Source organism: Pelobates fuscus, chromosome 3, assembly GCF_036172605.1.
Source record: "Pelobates fuscus isolate aPelFus1 chromosome 3, aPelFus1.pri, whole genome shotgun sequence".
NCBI classification, from domain to species: domain Eukaryota; kingdom Metazoa; phylum Chordata; class Amphibia; order Anura; family Pelobatidae; genus Pelobates; species Pelobates fuscus.
In genome coordinates, this window is record NC_086319.1 from 408174289 (window position 1) to 408195125 (window position 20837).

General features: G+C 40.7%; 1 protein-coding gene across 1 annotated transcript; it reads left to right on the top strand.

Annotated features, from left to right (window-relative positions):
* The first annotated feature begins 2646 nt into the window (after positions 1-2646).
* LOC134601998 (olfactory receptor 5P52-like) lies at positions 2647-20589 on the top strand. The gene is made up of 2 exons (XM_063446500.1): positions 2647-3516; positions 19663-20589. Exons 1-2 carry the CDS (start codon positions 2647-2649, stop codon positions 20587-20589), a joined length of 1797 nt encoding a protein of 598 aa, XP_063302570.1.
* The last annotated feature ends 248 nt before the right edge of the window (positions 20590-20837 follow it).

Sequence of the window (20837 nt, forward strand, 5' to 3'; positions counted from 1 at the left end):
GACCGCACTTGGGGCAGGCAATGGGGAGGGGGGATTCAGGAGATCTGACTCACACGACCGGGGGGGGGGGACTGAAATATGAAGTTGCACGTAGGGAATACGGATGCCAGAACACCTGCCCGACACGTGGGGGAGAGACTAGGGAACTCCAAGACTTGCACGGTGCATCTACCCCTGGCTGCGGCCCCCGACAACCCTCTGACCATTGCACAGAGACCCACCATGACAGACTACTACCGCAGGAAACCACCCTGACTAGAGCCGGCAACAGATGACCCCAGAAGACAGGCACTACACAGACCACAGAATTCACCGCGGGGGGACGCGATGACTGGTGCCACCATCCGGAACTTCCACCCTGGCCTCTGATCCGACTGAGGGTTGGTGGGGGACGGGGGGAAATTCCACAAACCGCCCTCCTGCATGGCCCGGGCTCCCCCGGACTCCCTTGGCCACTGACACGATGGTGCGGCCGGGCGAATCCGGGGGACCCCGCTGGACCCCTATTATGGCCTAGACCGGGCGTCGCACTCCAGACAGAACCCGACGGACACATGTACTGACACCCGTTTGATAACTGGACTGGGAACTGGGACGGGAGGGTCTCATACCACTGATGGCTTCAGAAGACGGTAACTGATTGCTTACTATAGTTCACCCACTGGTCATACTGGGACGTTATCTAATGTTGAAGTGTTATACTTGTTATACCTTGATGTTTTACCCATCCTAATGGTTTATTTACTTGCTCACTGGCAGCAGGACTCGGAGGACCCCGTGCAGTGCTGGTCCAGACCCACTACCACGGTAGCCCCAACGGTCAGAGGCATGCAACCCACGCTCCACCGGGTTTACTGCCATACAACAGGACCGGGACGCAGGGTTACGCTCCCTGGCGGACACCGCTCCTGAGGCAAACTACCCCTCTCTCACGCCACCACCCAGGAACGGCGGACAAGACACAGGTACCAACACACCACATACTAGACAAAGGGCCCCAGGCCTGCAGTATCTACCCTACCTACACCCCCACCACACACCTACACCCTTGTGGGTGAAACACCACACCGGCGGGCCGGGTGCGCTCCCCCGCGTGCCCCTGACTGGAAGCCAGCAGCAGCGCCGGTTGCCGTACCCGTGGGACCTCCCCCGGCTACGTCGCCCCCCCTCTTCATAGGAGGACACCACCTTTTCTCTGTCTGCTCCCTCTCCCTCCCTCCTCCTCATTCCTTGCTCCCTGGGCGGACCACCTCCCCCCCGCCCCCGGGATGCCCGGGGCTCCACACCGCTCCGGAATTGAGCCACGGCCGGCACCCACCCTCTCGCTCTATTCGATCAATGCGAAAGGACTCAATTCCCCACAGAAACGGGCGAGAGCCCTACGGGAGCTGAGAGCACTACGTATCTCTATCGCCTTTTTCCAGGAAACGCACTTCAAGACGCGCAACCATCCACAATTCTCCTCTAAATACTACCCACTGGGCTTTCATGCCACGAACCTGGAGTCAAAAACCAAAGGAACATCAATCCTCTTTTCCTCCGACACCCCTTTCAGGAGGGAGGCAGAGATAGCAGACCCAGAGGTAAGGTACCTCTTCCTGAAGGGCACCATACACCATACCCGCTTAACACTGGCGAACATGTACCTACCCAACAAGGGCCAGAAACCCTTCCTCAACAAAATCCTAGCAGCCCTAGAACCCTTCAGTGAAGGCACCCTGACACTTGGGGGAGACCTCAACCTATGGGCACCTCAAACCTCCCGGACCACGTGCTCCGAGGCATGAGGGAGACTTTGCACGAATTTCAACTATCAGACTGCTGGCGGGTTCTACACCACGATGACAAAGACTACTCATACTACTCCCCGGCCCACAAATCCTACTCCCGAATAGATTACTTTTTCCTTACCCACCGCCACCTCGATGACTTGCACTCGGCCATGATCGCGCCAATGACTTGGTCGGACCATGCTCCGAACATTATCACGCTCACGTCACCCACGCCCTTCCACAAACAATGGGTTTGGAGAATCAATGAATCGCTATTGGAGGACCCGCTGCTCAAAGCAGAAATAGAAGATCAACTAGAACATTTCTTCCTCACAAACACGCCAAGAGACTCCACACCGGAGACCATCTGGGAAGCGCATAAATGCGCAATACGAGGCACCTTAATTCGCCAGGGAGCGCAGCGCAAGAAACTACGCTCCGAAACTATCATGGACCTCACCCAGACGGTCGCCGAACTGGAAAAAAGACACAAAACCACACTGGACGAGCAGGTATATACAGAACTGGTCGTGGCCCGGGCCGCCTTAAACTCGCACCTATCCCACAAGATAGCATTCTAACTACGCAAGGCACAAACTAATTATTACGAATATGGCAACAAAAGCAGCAAAATGCTAGCTAGAGCCCTCAGGAATAGCAGACAAAAAAGCTTCATAAACAAAATAGTCCACGACGGCACGACTCATGCCACGCCATAGCCAAAGGCTTCCGGACTTATTACGAAACACTGTACAACATCTCTCCGCGGGGCACACACTCAGAGGAAAGAGAACTCCACAACCACGCCTTAAAACGACAGGCTTATCTAGACACCCATATCCACCCAAAATTAGATGATGACACAGCACACTCTATGGAAGAGCCAATTACGGCAGAGGAACTGTCCTTAGCCCTGAAACTGGCCAAAAATGGGAAGAGCCCAGGACCGGACGGCTTTACCACCAAATACTACAAGACATTCTTTAAGACCTTGGCCACACCCCTCCTTAATATGCTAAACAACCTGAAAGACGGTGGCACACTAGACCGGAACATGCTACTAGCGCATATTGTCGTATTACCAAAGGAAGGGAAGGACCCGACCGCATGTCCCAGTTACAGGCCAATCTCCCTGTTGAATGCGGACTTAAAATTGCTTGCAAAGATCATAGCGCTACGTATTCAACCAACCCTACCACAACTGATCAATCCAGACCAGGTGGGGTTTATCAGAAACAGGGAAGCACAAAACAACACTACCAAAGTGATCAACCTGATACACGCAGCCAGAAAGACCATGGAGCCGTCGCTTCTGCATAAGTCGTCAATCAGCACGAAATACCAGGAATCCGGGTACAAACTAATCTCTCACTGGTACAAAACCCCAGAGAAACTCGCTTCTATTAGCAACACATGCGCACTGGAATGCTGGAGATGTGGCAAGGAGCTGGGCACGCTATTCCACATATGGTGGACGTGCACCAAGATCCAGCCATATTGGCAAGAGATACACCGGATCGTATCGGCGCTCACAGACGACTCCGTAGAATACACCCCAGAAACCTACCTGCTCCACATGACCCCCATACCGCTGAAGACCTACAAGAAAACCGTCATTCCATATTTGATAAACGAGGCACGCAGCCTCGTCCCGACCTTCTGGAGGCAGAGCTCAGCCCCCTCCACCAAAGACTGGATCGCGAGAGTGGAAGACATCAGGAACATAGAGGAAACCATCCTGATGGCAAAGGGGGAAAGCCAAACCTACCAGAAAATCTGGTACCACTGGACACATTGGCTAACAACAATCTACCCAACCCGGAACGGAAACACACAACTTTCCACGGCGACGGAACAGCCCCCACAGTGCACGAGGACACCTGGAGTGGTGGAGCCGCCTCCGGATGCCTCCCGGGGCGGGGGGGGAGGGGAGACCCGGAGCCGACCCGCTGACACCCCTAGACCCCATCCTCTACCTCCGGACCGGACCCCCCCCCGCCCCTTGCCCTTGGGCTCTTCCGTCACTCCGGGCTGCTGGATGCAAGTCCCCTCCACTCTAGAGGAACATTCCACACACATAGACGGCCTAGGCCAAACAACCACACAGTGGCAAAGGACCCCCATAACACAAACCCGATACCCCTGACCCACCCTCCACGATCCTTCACCTGCCAATGAGCAACCAACAGGTCGGAAACAAGCCCCCCTCAGACTCACGGCTAGTAATAGTCCACGGAGGGGGTTTGTCTCAGCACAGGAATGCCAGTAACAAATGACGGAATAGCCCCCCTACTCTGTTGGCCTGCCTGGGCTCAGTGTATGGATAGGCAGGGATGGCTCTGTATTGGCTTACTAGGATGTATTGCAAATTCTCACCTTGGTTTCACTTAATAGTAATATTAGACAGAGGGAGGAATGTGGCTGCCTGTTCCCAACCCTCCCAACCCCCACACCCAACACCAAAGCTCTGCCCTGATCGATTCCTGTGGTGGGCCGTGAGAGGATGAGATACCTCAAATCTGTAGCACCTTGGGGAATACATAAAGGCCATTTTCACTCCTGTACGAGGTACCATTTCTGGGTTTGTTTTTTTTTTGTTTTTTGTTTTTGTTTTTTTTGGTATGCCAGTATTTTTATCCGTACACACATAAGCTCGGGTTAAATCTGAATGTATATTTCAAAATGCTGCGCAAGTTACAGCTCTGATCCCCTGCCTGCTGGTTACATTAGGTACTTGTACCTTGCTTAAATCAAGGAAAAAAGAGAAAGGGGGAAAGGGAAAAGGAAAAGAAGAAAAAAAAAGAGGAAAGGAAAGATCTTTATAAACATATATATTAACCAAGGACAAGTCTAATGCAATCAGAAGTTGCATACCTGTTGACTCATAATGCAAATGTAGGTGTACTAACCTATGCAATGATCCCTTTTTGTAACGATTAACGCTATGTCAAAAATACCAAACCGATAAACACAGAATGTCAAAAAAAAAAAAGTTAACCCATGATTAACTAAGCATTTGAAACTGTGCAGATAGCTTGCAATATATGACTAAATATAGCACTGTGATTTCAAGCAAAATTGTTTTAGAAAGCATGTATAACCTGATTGTTACTGGTATTCTGTTATGCCTGTCTATGTTTACTCTTGAATTTCTTATAAAAAAAAAGTGCAATGTATCTTGAATCTGACACCAAAATTTCACCAATTGTCGACTACTACAACATTCTCTGTCAGTATTGAAACTTGTAATCATCTATGCACTTTCAAAAATAAAGAATTAATAAAAAAAATAAAAAAAAATGATAGTCTGTAAGCAAAAAATGGCTTGAGCAAGACACCTGATGGTATCAAACATTCCAACATTTGTTTGGACGAGTAGTTCAATAAACCACCTAATTTACCTAGAAGTGTGCTAATGAATATTTATTGGAGTTGACTTGTGTCTAGAGGAATAAGTACTTATCAACCTGAGTGTAGACCTTAATTAGGAGGATCAAATAATGTATTAAACTTTCTAAAATAATGAAAGTACAGTTTCAAAAAAGGGCCCAAAAATAAAACCACAACATTACTCACAGCTTACAATAAAATCAACAAATAGATACATAGATACATAGCTAGCATAAAATGCTCTCTCCACAAAAACTATAAAATACAAACATCATATAATACCAGCACTAAATGTAGATACATAGATCAATCAAAATATATATTCCTGTGATGTGCTAGATTTTCATAACTTCTAATTCTTTAAGAACAATCCAGCTCCAGTGAAATGGCCTGTTTAGAATGGAAGTGATGATATGTACTTGCTAGTTGATGAGGATATTTAGATTGGAGTTCCATATATTTCATAATTAGAATATAAAAATTAGTAAAAAGCAAAAAACAAAAACGAAAAAAACCAGCCAGGACACCTATTTCCCTAGAACGGTTTTGGGCTACTGTCTCGTGTCCAGCCAGTCAAAACTGGCGGAACTTACCTCCAATTTCATTTATGTTCCATCATTTCACCTGTTTTACCCTTTTTTCATTTGGGAGTACTGCATACGAGCAATATCTATTAATCTCCCGAACGAGGACCACCCCTGTACCCCATTAGAATGTACACATCAGCAATTTCAGTGCGAAACTGCAAGGGTAGTAATTAATGAATGCTGCCCCTTGGAAGTCACCATTTCGTATAACCAAGCGCACATGGACGACAAAAGATTGGCAGCCATCTTGTCTCCCGGACATGGGCAGTGGTACTTGGTCGTCGAGTGCCTGGGACTCTTTTTGGCTAGACACTTGCACGACCCCATTATAGATTAGACCGCTGACAGTTCTATTACCCGACCACCTATATGAACGATGTTCGGGAGATATGAACTACGGAACAGGGGAAGCATTCGTATTCTGAAACTAAGAGTTTACCTTGCATGGTGTTCACATAGGAACCAGCCAGGACACCTATTTCCCTAGAACGGTTTTGGGCTACTGTCTCGTGTCCAGCCAGTCAAAACTTTACCTTAATGGCATTCCCGTTTCACCAAACCAATCTGAGTTATATTTGGATATGTTATATACTCAGATCGGGGCTATCCGGGCTGTACTTTTTGTGGGGATCCTGAGTATGGTGGGGGCACTTTTGGGGTACTGTATATTTTGTATGGATTTTCTGTACCTGAGCGAAAGTGGATTACAGATTTTTCTCACGCAATTATCTCTCAGGCACAGAATATCCTGGGATTGAAAACCCTGTATTTGTGTGTTGGACACCCCATGTAGGGGTCTGGTCATAAAAGCCATGTGTGGCCTGAATAAAATCAGTTGACTCCCAGGACTATGTTTCGTCTGGTTACTGGGGGGAATGGATAATGTAAAATCCTGGTATTCACAAAGTGAATATAACAGAAAGAAAAGAAGAGGGAATAAGACAAAAATACAATACTTAAGCTCTGAAAATGGAAAAATAGGAATCCTATAAAACATACAGGCAATCCACAATAAAATATAGGTATCCAGGAGCTTAATGGTTAACTCACGGTAAATGATTGAATAAGAATGTATATATCCTATATCATATATTGCAAATAGAATATATATAAAAACAGAGAACAGATAACTTCTTAATAAAATACTTAAAACCCCTAAAACATAGAAATCCAAAGGTAGTCTAAACGAAATTGTCAATTGAATATATATCAGCAGTCCCAACAGTGTTATGAGTCTCTTATTGTATCATAAAAAAAACCTTTGTACTGCTTGCATAAACAACACAGGAAAAGTTAGGTCCTTATGAGATTAATATACCATATATATGACAAAGATAGGGGGAATGACTGGGGGAATGGATGTCTGTAGGTTTTAATGGATCTAGAGTGGCTGAGTGAAAGAATTAGCAGAGGTAACTGGTCGGGTTACCCGTGGTCCGCTACACCCTCGTACTACCAAGAGAGATATATAAGGGGTGGACGAGCTAAATATTGCTCTAACAACTGGATCTAAGATAACCATACAAAACTTTAGCAAACATAAAAAAGTAAAAAAATAATCAGATACAAACTGATTAACAGACCAGGCATTAATAAGTAAAATGCAAAAAAAATTAAAAAACAGAAATATATAAAATTACTGGTTAACAAAAAATAGTAAAAAATGTTTGAGGGAAGGGCGAGGCCAACTTCTTGAGTGAGTAGATGCATGGTGTGAGAGCTCTCAACTGATGTAACCCTAAATGTTTCCAAAATTGATCCCAAAAGACTCCTTGAAATAGGATTCCAGTTACTGAAGATGATGGCACAATCTACGCATTTCAAACTATCAAACTCTGTGCGACAATCTGAAAAAAAAGACTGACTAAAATTGTCTCAAGATGGCAATTATCAGGTGGCGCCATCTCCAGCTTCTGAAGGCCTATCAGACAAAAAATTCTCTATCCCTACCTCCACTGAAGCCCCTTTTACTGAAAAATGTCTGCACAAAATGTTTAAGGTCATCTTTACTACCTTACAAGCAGACTTCAGGAACAAAATGGCTGGTATCTGTATAGATCTCCCTGAATTGGGTGACCAGACCTACAGTATAGAGAGACGCACAGAGGAACTGTGCACGGCACAAAATGTTGTAGACATTCTCCCAAAAACTAGCCAACCTTGAAGGCCAGTAAAGATGGCAAAATGCAAGATTCAGAGGCAACGCTGAGACAATTTCCCAAGAGGCCTTGTGTTTGTGGTCACAAAGAATAAAAATCTCAGCATCCCCTTCAACAAATTGTGTCCACTTTCACCATTTAAAAGAACGCAGTTAATCAGAGACATATTAGTGGTAATTATTTTTTTGGTGTTTTTCTTTAAAGATGAAACTGCTGAGAAAGTTGTGGGCCATAAGGACCACCTCATGTTATACTAATATATATGGCATTTGCTGCACATAGTCACCAGAAGTGAAACGGGGAGTTAGTATTGTACCATTTCGTAATTGATGTTCTTAAGTTAAAAAAAAAAGTTGTATTTGTTTATTTATTTCTTTATTTTTACTATGTTGTATGCCCTGTTTCAACAGGTATCTGCCCCAGGAAGGGAGGAGTATGACACATCAAAAGTTGTATTATGCATTGTTTTAGGGAGAACAAGGACAAGGGGTTGAGGGGTTGAGGGCCCTGCTCGATGAGCGTACATGCTAGAGGGAGTGGGGTAAAATGACACAAAAAGGTAAGGATAGTATTAGACTAGTGACCGTTGCAGAAGAGGAATCAGTCAGGAGCTATTAACAGTTTAATTGATACGCTTTTATGAAGAAGTGGGTTTTTAATGATTTTTTGAAGGAGTGAGATTGGGTGAGATTGGATGAGGAGGGAAGTGAGTTCCACAGGAACGGTGCAGTCCTCGAGAAATCTTGAAGGCGAACATCAGAGGTGGAAGTACGGACAGAAAAAAAGATGCAAGCAGATCGTAAGGGCCTAGACTGGACATACTTGTGTATAAGGGAGGATAGATAGGTGGGAGCAGCATTATGTAGAGATTTGAAAGCAAGAAGTAAGACCACTGAGAAGCGGATCACAGTAGTCAAGGCGACAAAGGACAGTGGAATGGACCAACACCTTAGTCGCATCTGACGTTAAGTAGGGGCGTATGCGCGCAATGTGTTTGAGATGGAAATTACAGGATTTGGCGATAGACTGGACATGAGGCTTGAAGGAGAGGTCAGAGTGAAAGAGAACACCTAGGCAGTGAGCCTGCCTGGTGGAGCTGATGGTAGCACCGTTGACTTGGAGGGAGACAGGCACAAGAGTAACAACACTTGAGGGAGGAAAGACCAGAATTTCAGTTTTGGTCAAATTTAGTTTAAGGAAGTGGGCAGCCATCCAGTTAGAAATAGCAGAGAGGCACTCAGAGACACTAGTCAAGAGGAACGGGGAGTGATCAGGAGAGGACAGGTAGATTTGCGTGTCATCTGCATAGAAATGATATTGGAAGCCAAAGGAGCTAATGAGTTTACCAAGGGAGGCAGTATAGATGGAGAACAGTAGGGGACCAAGGACTGGGGATTAAATGTCTACACAAAAATGTATTATGACTCAGAGATTCCAAAAATCACAACTACATAGTTTTTTTTTTTGTCAAAACACAACCAGAATATAATCCATGGTTTGTAGTCAGTGTGTGGAATAAAATACACATAATGTTATGGCAAATAATTATAGGACGGTAACCCCCTGTCCTGTGCCCCTCTCATTCCCACCCCCCATCCCATGTTGCTGAAGGGTTTAAAACCCCTTCAGTGACTTACCTGAATCCAGTGCCGATGTCCATTGATGCTGGGTCAGGCTCCACCCATGCTCCTCTCCCTCCAATATCAGCCGGCAGGGGAGACCTAATGCGCATGCGTGGCAATGACCGTACACGCACATTAGACCTGTGCATTATTCAATGCATTCCTATGGGGATTTCGGCGACGCTGGAGGTCCTCTTGCATAGCGTCCAGCATCATCTTGCATAGGACGTCCAGCATCATTTAAAACACTCTTTGTGTTCTAAGAACACAGAAGTCCCTCTGGTGCCTGTCTAATAGGGGGACTTAACCCTGCAAGGCAATAATTGCAGTTTATAAAAACTGCAATAATTACACTTGCAGGGTTAAGGGTGGTGGGATTTGGCACCAAAACCACTCCATATGGCAGAAGTGGTTTGGGTGCCTGGAGTGTCCCTTTAAAGAGAAGTGGACTTAGGACAGGACCATGTTTTGTCCAATTTTGAATTTTCCATTAACATTCACTCTCTGCACTTTCTTTTTAAGCCAGTGTTCTGTCCAAGAACACAATATTTTCTCTAAACCAACTGATTTCATTGGAACTGTATCAAATACCTTTGCAACATCAAAGTAGATCACATCTACAGGATCGCTCTGGTATATATTTCTACTAACTTCTTCATAGAATGTATGAGCTTGTGCTAATTATTTTCTTTGTTCAAAATTAATTCTTGAATATTATCCCTTCACAACCCTTTAAATAATTTCCCAACCACAGCTGTCACATTTATTGGTGTAGTTTCCAGTTAAATTTTGAACATGTTTTAAACATAGGCACCATGTCTGCTTTACTCCAATACTCTGGTACAATTCCTGAAAGAAAAGAATCCTGAAAGATTATATACAATTGTATGGATATTTCTACATAAAGCTCCCCAAGCACACATGGGTGAATACAATATGGCCCTCTGGCGTTTTTACATTCAGGGATTTGCAAATCTACAGCAATATATTTGTCTCCCCTATGTGCTTGCACTTTAGCATACCCTATTTGCATGCTTATATTTGTTCTAGGATGCAATCATACTTATATTTGTAATATGATGCAATCAACCCCTCTAATTAAAATGTTTTGAATGCCACTTTCTTTAACCCCTTAACAACGAGTGACGGACGAGGTCCGTCACTCAGGGGATTGCCATAATGACGAGTGATGGACCTCGTCCGTCACCCGTTAAAATTAACCCCAGATCGCCGCAATCGCGGCGATCGTGGGGTTAATGGTGCTCCGGTCTGCCTCTGTATTAGAGGCAGACCAGGAGCACCGGATCGGGCTGCCCCAGTACATGTGCCCGCTCTGACAGCATGTCTGAGCGGGCACATGTGCTCTGTATACTCACCTCCGCCTCCCTGCACTTCCGGGTTCAGTGTGAAGTGCAGGGAGACGGATCAGTGTTGATCCTGCCCCTTGGTGTTAAAAAAATAAAGTTTCTTTAAAATCCTACCCCCCTTTACCCATTTTAATAAAAAATTAACCCCTTCCCTGCCAATTGATCACTGACTACAGTGATCAATTGGCAGGGATTGCATTTTACTATGATCTGCTTTTTTTAACCCCCTGAGGGTTAATTATTATTTTTTTTAACCCTCAGGGGTTAAATTTATTTTATTAATTAATTTAAATATTTTAAAATTATAAATTTAGCTAGCTGGGGAGGGTGGAAGTTAGTGGGGAATTGGGGGATTTAGTATTAGGCTAACTAGGGGTTAACGTTAAAAAAAGTTTAAGAATAAGCTTTAAAAAGTTAAAAAATTAAGTTAAAAAATGATCTCATTTTTTTTAACCCCTGACGATGAACTTTTATTTATTTTTTAACCCTCAGGGGTTACATTTATTTAATTAACTAATTTAAATATTGTATAATTAAATATTTTGCTAGCTGGGGTGGGTGGGAGTTATGGGAAAATTGAGAATTTACTGTTAGTGCTGCTTACTGCTAGTTAGGGGTTAACGTAAAAAAAAGCTTTGAAAAATGTTAAATCTGTAAAAAAAAGTTTTACGAAAGTTTAGGAAACTTTAAAAAAATTAATAAGCAAAACAAAAGTTTAAAAAATAGTTTTAAAAAGTAAAAAAAAGTTTTAAAAAGTAAAAAAATACATTTAATAACGCTCATTACCACTACACCTGGTACAAGCTAGCGGAAAAATGAGCCCACGCTAAGGTTCAAAATAGGCCTTTGGAAATACCCTGGGATGTCTTCTTTAAGAAATGGTATGGCTTTATGGGGTATTTGGTTTATATAGCCTGGTAAAATACTCTAAAATGGGACATGGGCACAACGTAAAAATTTAAAGTTTGAAAAAAAATGGAATGGCTGTGTCCCAAATGTGCCCCTCCGATGTCCACATATACCTGGCAAAGGTACATACGGGGGTATTTTTGTACTCAGCAGACATAGCTGAGCAACATATGAAGTATTATACAGTGATAGTACACATAAGGTTTGCAAAATATACTGTGCAAACTCACTTTGTGTGTCAAAAAGGCAAAAAAAACGCTTATTACCACTACACCTGGTACAAGCTAGCGGAAAAAGGATCCCACGCTAAGGTTAAAAATATGCCTTTTGAAATACCCTGGGATGTCTTCTTTAAGAAATGGTATGGCTTTATGGGGTATTTGGATTATATAGCCTGGTAAAATACTCTAAAATGGGACATGGGCACGGCGTAAAAATTGAAAGTTGGAAAAAAAAATGGAATGGCTGTGTCCCAAATGTGCCCCTCCGATGTCCACATATACCTGGCAAAGGTACATACGGGGGTATTTTTGTACTCAGCAGACATAGCTGAGCAACATATGAAGTATTATACAGTGGTAGTACACATATGGTTTGCAAAATATACTGTGCAAACTCACTTTGTGTGTCAAAAAGGCAGAAAAAAAACGCTTATTACCACTACACCTGGTACACGCTAGCGGAAAAATGATCCCAAGCTAAGGTTCAAAATATGCCTTTTGAAATACCCTGGGGTGTCTACTTTAAGAAATGGTAGGCCTTTGTGGGGTAGTTTGAATTTAAAACCTGCGAAGATGCTTGGAAATTGCACTTAGGCCCAGCGTCAAAATTCAAAGTTCGGTAAAAACTGATATGGCTTGGTCTCCTATATGGCACTGTAGCTTCACAAAATAGTGCCATAGACATACAATGGGGGTGTCCTTTTACTCAGAAGACTTAGCGGAGCATAATTTGGGGGATTTGAACTTAGTGGCACATATGAAATATACAAAATGCCCAGCAAAAATGCAATCCGTATGTAAAAAATGCACAAAATTTTTTTTTACCACATACTTTGGCATGTAATGGTAAAAAAATGGGGGCATGTTAAGGCACAATATGCACCTTATGAGATACCCTGGGGTGTCTACTTTTACAAATGGTAGGCCTTTGTGGGGTTTTTTTGAACAGTCAAACTGTTATAATACCCCAAATGGAAGCATAGGCTCATTAAATCCGTCTCTCAAAATTCTACTGTGAATACTGAAAAGGACAGGTCTCCTGTATGGCACTGTAGCTTCACGAAATAGTGCCATAGACATACAATGGGGGTGTCCTTTTACTCAGAAGACTTAGCTGAGCATAATTTGGGGGGTTTGAACTTAGTGGCACATATGAAATATACAAAATGCCCAGCAAAAATGCAATCCGTATGTAAAAAATGCACAAAATTATTTTTTACCACATACTTTGGCATGTAATGGTAAAAAAATGGGGGCATGTTAAGGCACAATATGCACCTTATGAGATACCCTGGAGTGTCTACTTTTACAAATGGTAGGCCTTTGTGGGTTTTTTTTAAGTCAAACTGTTATAATACCCCAAATGGAAGCATAGGCTCATTAAATCTGTCTCTCAAAATTCTACTGTGAATACTGAAAAGGACAGGTCTCCTATATGGCACTGTAGCTTCACGAAATAGTGCCAAAGACATACAATGGGGGTACCGTTGTACTCAGCAGAAGTAACTGAACACATAATAAAACTTTGTACAGGAATAGCACACACCAACTTTACAAAATACACATGAGAAGTTCTTTGTTATAAGTTTGTGTGCGAAAACCCCCAAAAAACACAATTTTACTCCAATATTTAGCAGAGGTTGGCGGTAAAATGGCTACGTAGAAAGTGTCAAAACAACCTTAGGTAAATAGCCTGTGGTGTCTACTTTATATAAATATATACTTTTGTGTGGCAATTTTGTTTTCTTTTATGGCTATAAAGCTTACAAGACAAACATACCAAATTCTAAAATCGCTCCATATTAAATGTTCATTTTACTCCTTGTGCTTTGTGACCTGTAACTACCAAAAAAACCTGAAAATCCCAGACACATTATATATTCTGTAAATCAGAACAACTAAATGAATTTATTTTTAATTACTTCCCTTAACCTGCACTAATTAGGCACACATTATTATTGCAAAAACTGTAAAAAAAATCTAAATTTTTCATTTTTTTTGCATTTTTCTGTATTTTTTTTATAATAAATAAGCATGTATATATATATATATATATATATATATATATATATATATATATATGTTACATCAAATGAAAGCCCTTTCTGTCCTTTAAAAAACGGTATATAATATGCGTCGGTGCAATAAATTAGTCAAATGCAAATTGCAGTTGAACGCAAACAGCAAAAAATGCAAAAAATGCTGTTGTCATAAAGTGAAAGACAAGCTTCCGAAGCTCTGTCCTTAAGGGGTTAATCTCTTATCATTTGACTGACCCTTGTACTAAGCAACATTGGTCTTAATGAGCTTTTATATTTGTTTCCACAGATATGTATTGAGAAGTGTACTATTGTAAAATGTGTTTAATGACCTTGTATTTATCCTCTGTGTGTTTGCCAGGTAAAAATTCCTGCCAGTCAATTAGTTGTAAAGATGCATTTGTCTATTAAATGTATCCTTTTTAAAATAAGGCATTTTTTCTCAGCCCATATCAACTAGATTATTTTAGTTAATCTCAAATGATACCATGTTATGGCTGCTAATTACCAATGTTTCTCTAACTTGAATGTTTAAAAAAAAAGTTAGCATTACCTTTTTTTCATATAGATTGGAAGAAAGTATATAACCAGTCTGCAGCTACACATCCCCACACACAAAATGAAATGCACTGTGAGTTCTGACACATCATGCCCAGCATTAAGCTTTTTAGTAATTTAAACAGTAGCTTTCCTGTGTGATTGGACGAGATGGGCTTGCCTTTACTCTCTGGGTGTATTAATGAGCCTTGCACTACTTTAGGAAGGTACTAACTACTGCATTCCAGGATCACCTCACAAGACTTGCTGTTTTGGAGATGCTCTGACCTAGTCGTCTTATCATTACTATTTGACCCTGGTCAAAATTACTCAGATCTTTTTGTATTCAGCAAAGTCTGACGAGTACCCCCCATCAACAGGTTTTTCGGTGTTTTGGAAAGTTACAGGGTCAAATATAGCACCTTCCATTTTTCTGTTTTTTTACATTGAAATTAGACAGATTAGTAATGTTACCTTTCAGACCGTGTGGTAGTAATGTTACCTTTGTGACTAAGTGGCTACTAAAAAAAGACTGGATATACCCCGCTTATAATACCTTGGGTTTCCTACCTTTGCAAATGGTATGCCATCATGGGGGTAATTTTCATTCCTGTGCTTCCATACGGTCTCAAAGGCAACATTACTAAACACGTAGAATTGTAATATATATACATATACATGTATTTAAACTCTATGTGTAAACTTATGTAATAATTTATGTAATTATATCTATTTATCTATATATATATATATATATATATATATATATATATATATATATCTATATATATATATATATATATATATATATTTGCAGTTATTTGTATTGTATATATAGATAGATATATATCTAGACAATCTAGAAAATAATCAATGGAAAATAGGGAAGCATATCTACAATTTACTGCTGTGGAGATCTTGTGAATCTTTTAATAATTCATAGTCATGCATTGGATGGTTTTAATGATATTTGCAAGTAATACAATGTCTATTTGCAATTGGGGATTTTGCAAAGTGTTATTTACACTCTAGTTCTTTATCAGTCACATTAGGGAGTCACAATGAGGTGTCTGTGGATTTAAAATGGTATATTAAGGATTTGTTTGAAATGGATTTCTGAATATCACACGCACAACAAGATCCTCAAGGATGCCCATTGTGGCACATGCTAAGCATATATGGTTATTTGTGAGCTAGATTCATAGGACGTTTGTTATTGTTATTGGTATTGCAATGTTTTATTGTAAATTGTTAGAAGGAATTTATGTGAGAGACGAGATAAGATGCAGTTAATGACTTTGTGATTTGTCCAGTGATCTCAATGTAGATTGTAAGCCCTTATGAATGTAGCTGTCTCTATAGTTGTCCTATATGATCTAAGTAACCTTTTTAATTATTGCTTAAATACAACAGTAGTAACTATAGATCTACTTTTTTAAGTTTTCATGAGTATTGCTTAAGTGCAGATCAGGAGAAGTTTTAGAGGCATTCTCTATTAGCGCGTTAGCCTCCATTGAATCAAGTCTTTAACTGTTTCCCAGAAAGATGTTAGAGAGATCATGCTGTCCGTATGATAATGGCAATTTGATAAAAGAACTGGCCACAGCAACATCCAAAAGTCCATGTTCAAAGTATTATTGGAGGCTAACCAGTCAAGGTTTAAGTCTTAAATCCAAGTTCTAAATAACCAGGTCCTTACAATATTTTTTTCTGTACCTTTTGAATTATTGTGTTGCCACATTCAATCCTATTGAAGCATCTGAATTAAATAAACAGCCTCCAACCTGATATCAATTATCACTAACAATCTTACCAAACTGTCTTCTCTACTTCTAACTGTTCTGGAAGACCCAGAATCAATTAATCCAAACATTGAGGTGAGAATCCACTGACAGAGATAAATATGCCAACAAAACAAAAAGGTCAGTTTGTCTCACATTCTGATTAGTGTGAAAAATACCTGTCACTATAGGAACAACTGTCACCTGGAAATCATTTTTGATAAAAATCATTTATTGAAAATATTGAAAATAAATAGATTTTTTTAATGTTCTGTAAAAGGCTGTGTGGAGATATGATTATTAAGCTAGGATAGCGAGGTGTGAAGAGGGAAAGCTGTTAACAGTTTATTTGATGTGCAGTGAAAATCAGTGAGTTTTTATAGATTTGGAATGAAGACTGGGTTAAAGTCTAATGGAGCAAAGAAGGCAATTTCAAAGGAACTAGAGTAGATTTGAAGGCGAGAAGCAGAGGTACGGTTACCTAAACCATATAACATATGAGAAACCAATGCAAGAGCTGATGGACATGGCACTGCTGAGCACTGCCACAGCATTCGTCATAAACTGTATCAGGTTAAGATGGGAGTGCATAAGAGCAGTGAAAATCTCATTGCAGTAGCCAAGGCTGGAGATGAAATTGGCATGGATGAGTTCATCATACAGATAATCACATCCAGCATTAGGTAGGGGCAGATGTGAACTATACTTTTGTGATTTAAACAATGGGATTTGTTGATTGACTGGTTGTGAAGGAAAGATTGAAATCAATGAGAATGCCAAGGCAATGAGTATGGACAGTAGAGCTGATGATAGTGCCAATAAAGTGGATGGTGATAGACATGGGGATAGCAGCATTTGAAAGAGGAAAGACAAGAAATTATATTTTGAAAAAACTGAGATTAAGTAAGTAAGCTTCCATTAAGTTAAAAATTGCAGAGAGACAGTCAAGGACATAATTCAAAAGTGGAAGACTAAGATCAGGAGAAGACACAAAGATGTGTGTGTCATCGTCATAGAAATGAGATTGGAAGCAAAATCACAAACTAAAGGAACTAATTAATTTGCCAACAGATTGAGAAAAGTAGGGCACCAAAGGCAGAACCTTGAGAAACCCCTAATAGAATGTGGTTGGGAGGAGAAGAAGAACCAGAAAAGGAGAAACTGAAAGAGCACTGGTAGAGGTACGAAAAGGACAAATAAAGAGCAGAGTATCATATACTGAGAATGGGAAGAATGGGAAGAAAGGTTTGATGATAAACAGTGTCAAAAGCAGGAAGTGGCCAATGAGAATTAGAAGAGAGTAATGGCCACTGGATTTTCGAGCAGGGATATTTCAACAGTGTGATAAGTGCAAAATCAAGACTGAAGTGGGCCAAGCAGTAAGTTAGATTCAAGGAAATTGGTCAGTCTTTTACACACAACTCTCTTAAGTATCTTGAAAGGAAATAGAAGTTGTGTGATAGGGTGGTAGTTGGATGGAGAGTTTGGGTAAGAGTTTGGGCTTTTTTAGAGTTAGTTTATGGTTGCATGCTTCAAAGGAACACGAAATACACTACCGGTAAATGAAAGATTAAATATTTTTGTGAGAAGCAGTGCAAGAGAAGGAGACAGAATCTGAACTGAATGTGAGGGAATAATATCGAGTAAACTGGTGATGGGTACACAGGAGCAAATCTGAGCAGAAAATACTTATTCTGTAGCAGATGTGGATGAGTATCAGATAGAAAAGTGAGTCGTGTGGGGGAATTGTTGGTCGGGGTAGGAAAGAGATTTAAGATCTCTTTGATTGTAGCAATCATCTCAGTAAAGTAAGTTGCAAAGTCTGGATTGGACAGTTTAGTAAGGGGAGTGGCAACAGTGTGAATATGAATGTTTAAAATATATAACAAACATTTGGGTTCTCAGAGCGAATTGAAATAGTTTTCTTTAGCAGAGAAAAGAGACAAACTTTTAGAATTTGTTTATAGCAAAGGTAACAGTAGAAGAATATTTCAAAAAATGATAGCGTGTTAAAGGCAGTGTAGATGGTTACCACTTTTTTTTCTGAGATTGTGCCCCTTGTTCTTAATAGATGTTCTGCTTGCATAAAAAGGTTGCCTGGAATCTAGGAATGTAGGAAATGTAAACTACTATGTAAAATACTAGTGAACACTAGAATTGCAGATAATCTGAATACCTCTCTCTCTCTCTCTCTCTCTCTCTCTCTCTCTCTCTCTCGTTAAAATATAGAGCAGACTGTGTTTTAAAAGAAAAACATTTTTTTCAAAATGCTAAAACCAAACTGCCTACATTGATATCTCAATAGAGTTGCAAAAAGGAGAATTTGAGTCAAAGATATGGAATTTCCTATGCATCATCGCTCTGTACACACATTCCATCTAGTTGAGTACTGTGGCGGAACCAGCCTTGCCACTGGGCATTGGAGAAGACTAATTGCCAACCTCCTGCCATATGACTATGGCCCCTGGGATGTATTGCCTGCTCTCCTGTACTGCTGAGGTTTGCTACCAACTGGGTGGATTTGGCTATGGAGCTTGTCTAGTGCCCTCTGTTGGTAGCAACAGCAATATGCACTACCTGAATAGCAAGACTTGTTCATTTGCATATTCGGGTAGATTTGCATATTGCTAATTCTGCAGGCATGTGAGATATTTTCTGTTAATTATTGTCTCCCCCACCTCTTTAAAAATATAAAATTGTGTTATAATAAGTCACTGTATGTTGCCTGCTATGATTTGACTGTTTGTAAATGTTATTGAGTTTTCACAGCAATGTTAATGTATTGACCATATGGTCTAGTCCCAAGGAAAATAAAGTTTTAGACAGTTCTTCTTCATCCTCAATCTAGAGTCCTATCTCTTATTGGGGGGGATATCTATATCACTACAAGGGATTGCTATGCTCTGCATACTCCCTTAGCTAATCACTACTAAGCTTTTTTATGAGCTTGTTCCTGTCATGCTCTTGGAAGGAGTCTACGGTGGTTATGGTGTTGGCTGGAGTGCTTGGAGCCCTCAGGAAGTGCTAGGAGCATGCTTTAACGGAGGTACCCAGTTGGGGTGCCAGGTGATCCGTTACAAGTATCTTTTAGGTGAGTTTAGTGTTGAATGTGAAACTAAGATTCTCCATTTGCCTATAAAGCTTAAGTGTAAACTCTCTGAAACTCATTACACTATATCTCTCATGAACTTGCTGTATTTAAACAGAATATAATGTGCCAGGACTGTATGGCTCAACTGACTTGTAATTTACTTTGTTCTATATCTCTTCACCAACAGTCCTTGAACATGAAGAACCAAACAATGATCACAGAGGTCTTTCTCTTGGGATTTCCAAATCTCGGCAGATTCAGGATTTTAATCTTCAGTCAAATCCTTGGTATCTACTTTCTGACGATATTTGCAAATATCCTTATTATTGTATTGGTGATATTCACCAAAAAACTCCATTCACCCATGTACTTCTTTCTCACACAAATTTCCATTTCTGACATGCTTATGACCACAAATATTGTCCCTGAAATGCTTTCTATAATATATAATGAAGGAAATTTCATGTCTTTGAAATGCTGCATTTTTCAGCTTTATTTATTTGGTGTCTCTGCAGCTTCTGAGTGCTTCCTTCTGACAGTCATGTCTTATGACAGATATCTAGCTATCTGTGTTCCTCTACTCTATGACTCAATAATGGACTCAACCTTATGCCTCAAATTGATTGTCCTGTGTTGGATATTAGGCTTATCACTAATGCTAATTACTCCAATAACAATAGGCAATTTTCTATTTTGTGGGCCAGACTACATTGACCATTTCTTCTGTGATGTTGCTCCCTTGCTGGAGCTTTCGTGTTCTGATACCGTAATAGTACAAATAGAAACTCTCTTACTTTGTGGACCTGTTCTAATAATACCATTTATAATTGTCATGGTATCCTATATTTATATTGCCCTTACCATTATAAGAATTCCTTCTATTACGGGGAGGCAGAAAGCCTTCTCCACCTGCAGTTCCCATATTACTGTAGTATCTATATACTATGGCACTCTGATCTGTACATATGCTGTTCCATTTAAAGGAAAATCTGCTTCTTTGAGCAAAATCCTGTGTCTGTTCTATACTGTTGTGACACCAATCCTTAACCCGATTATATACACGCTAAGAAACAAGGACATCAAACAGGCTGTAATGAAGCACTGCAAAGTTTAAGACTTACATGTGTAACCCGTCTTGTAATAGAAAAGTAAGAGAATTTCTTTGAATCTTAAAAAAAAAAAAAAAAAAAAAATAACGTCTGAAAATGAAAATGCAATGTACTGTAAACTTGGCTGTGTTTGATTTTTTTATGTACCCACTAAAATTATTATTATTTTATTATTTATATAGCACCATCATATTCTGTAGTGCTGTACAATGGGTGGACTAACAGACATATAATTGTAACCAGACAACTGGAA

Coding starts and splice junctions, on each gene's coding strand:
- LOC134601998 (XM_063446500.1), top strand. CDS start 2,647: ATGGAAGAGCCAATTACGGCAGAGGAACTGTCCTTAGCCCTGAAACTG. Junction 3,517..19,662: donor TAGAGGAAACCATCCTGATG/GCAAAGGGGGAA, acceptor CTTCACCAACAG/TCCTTGAACATGAAGAACCA.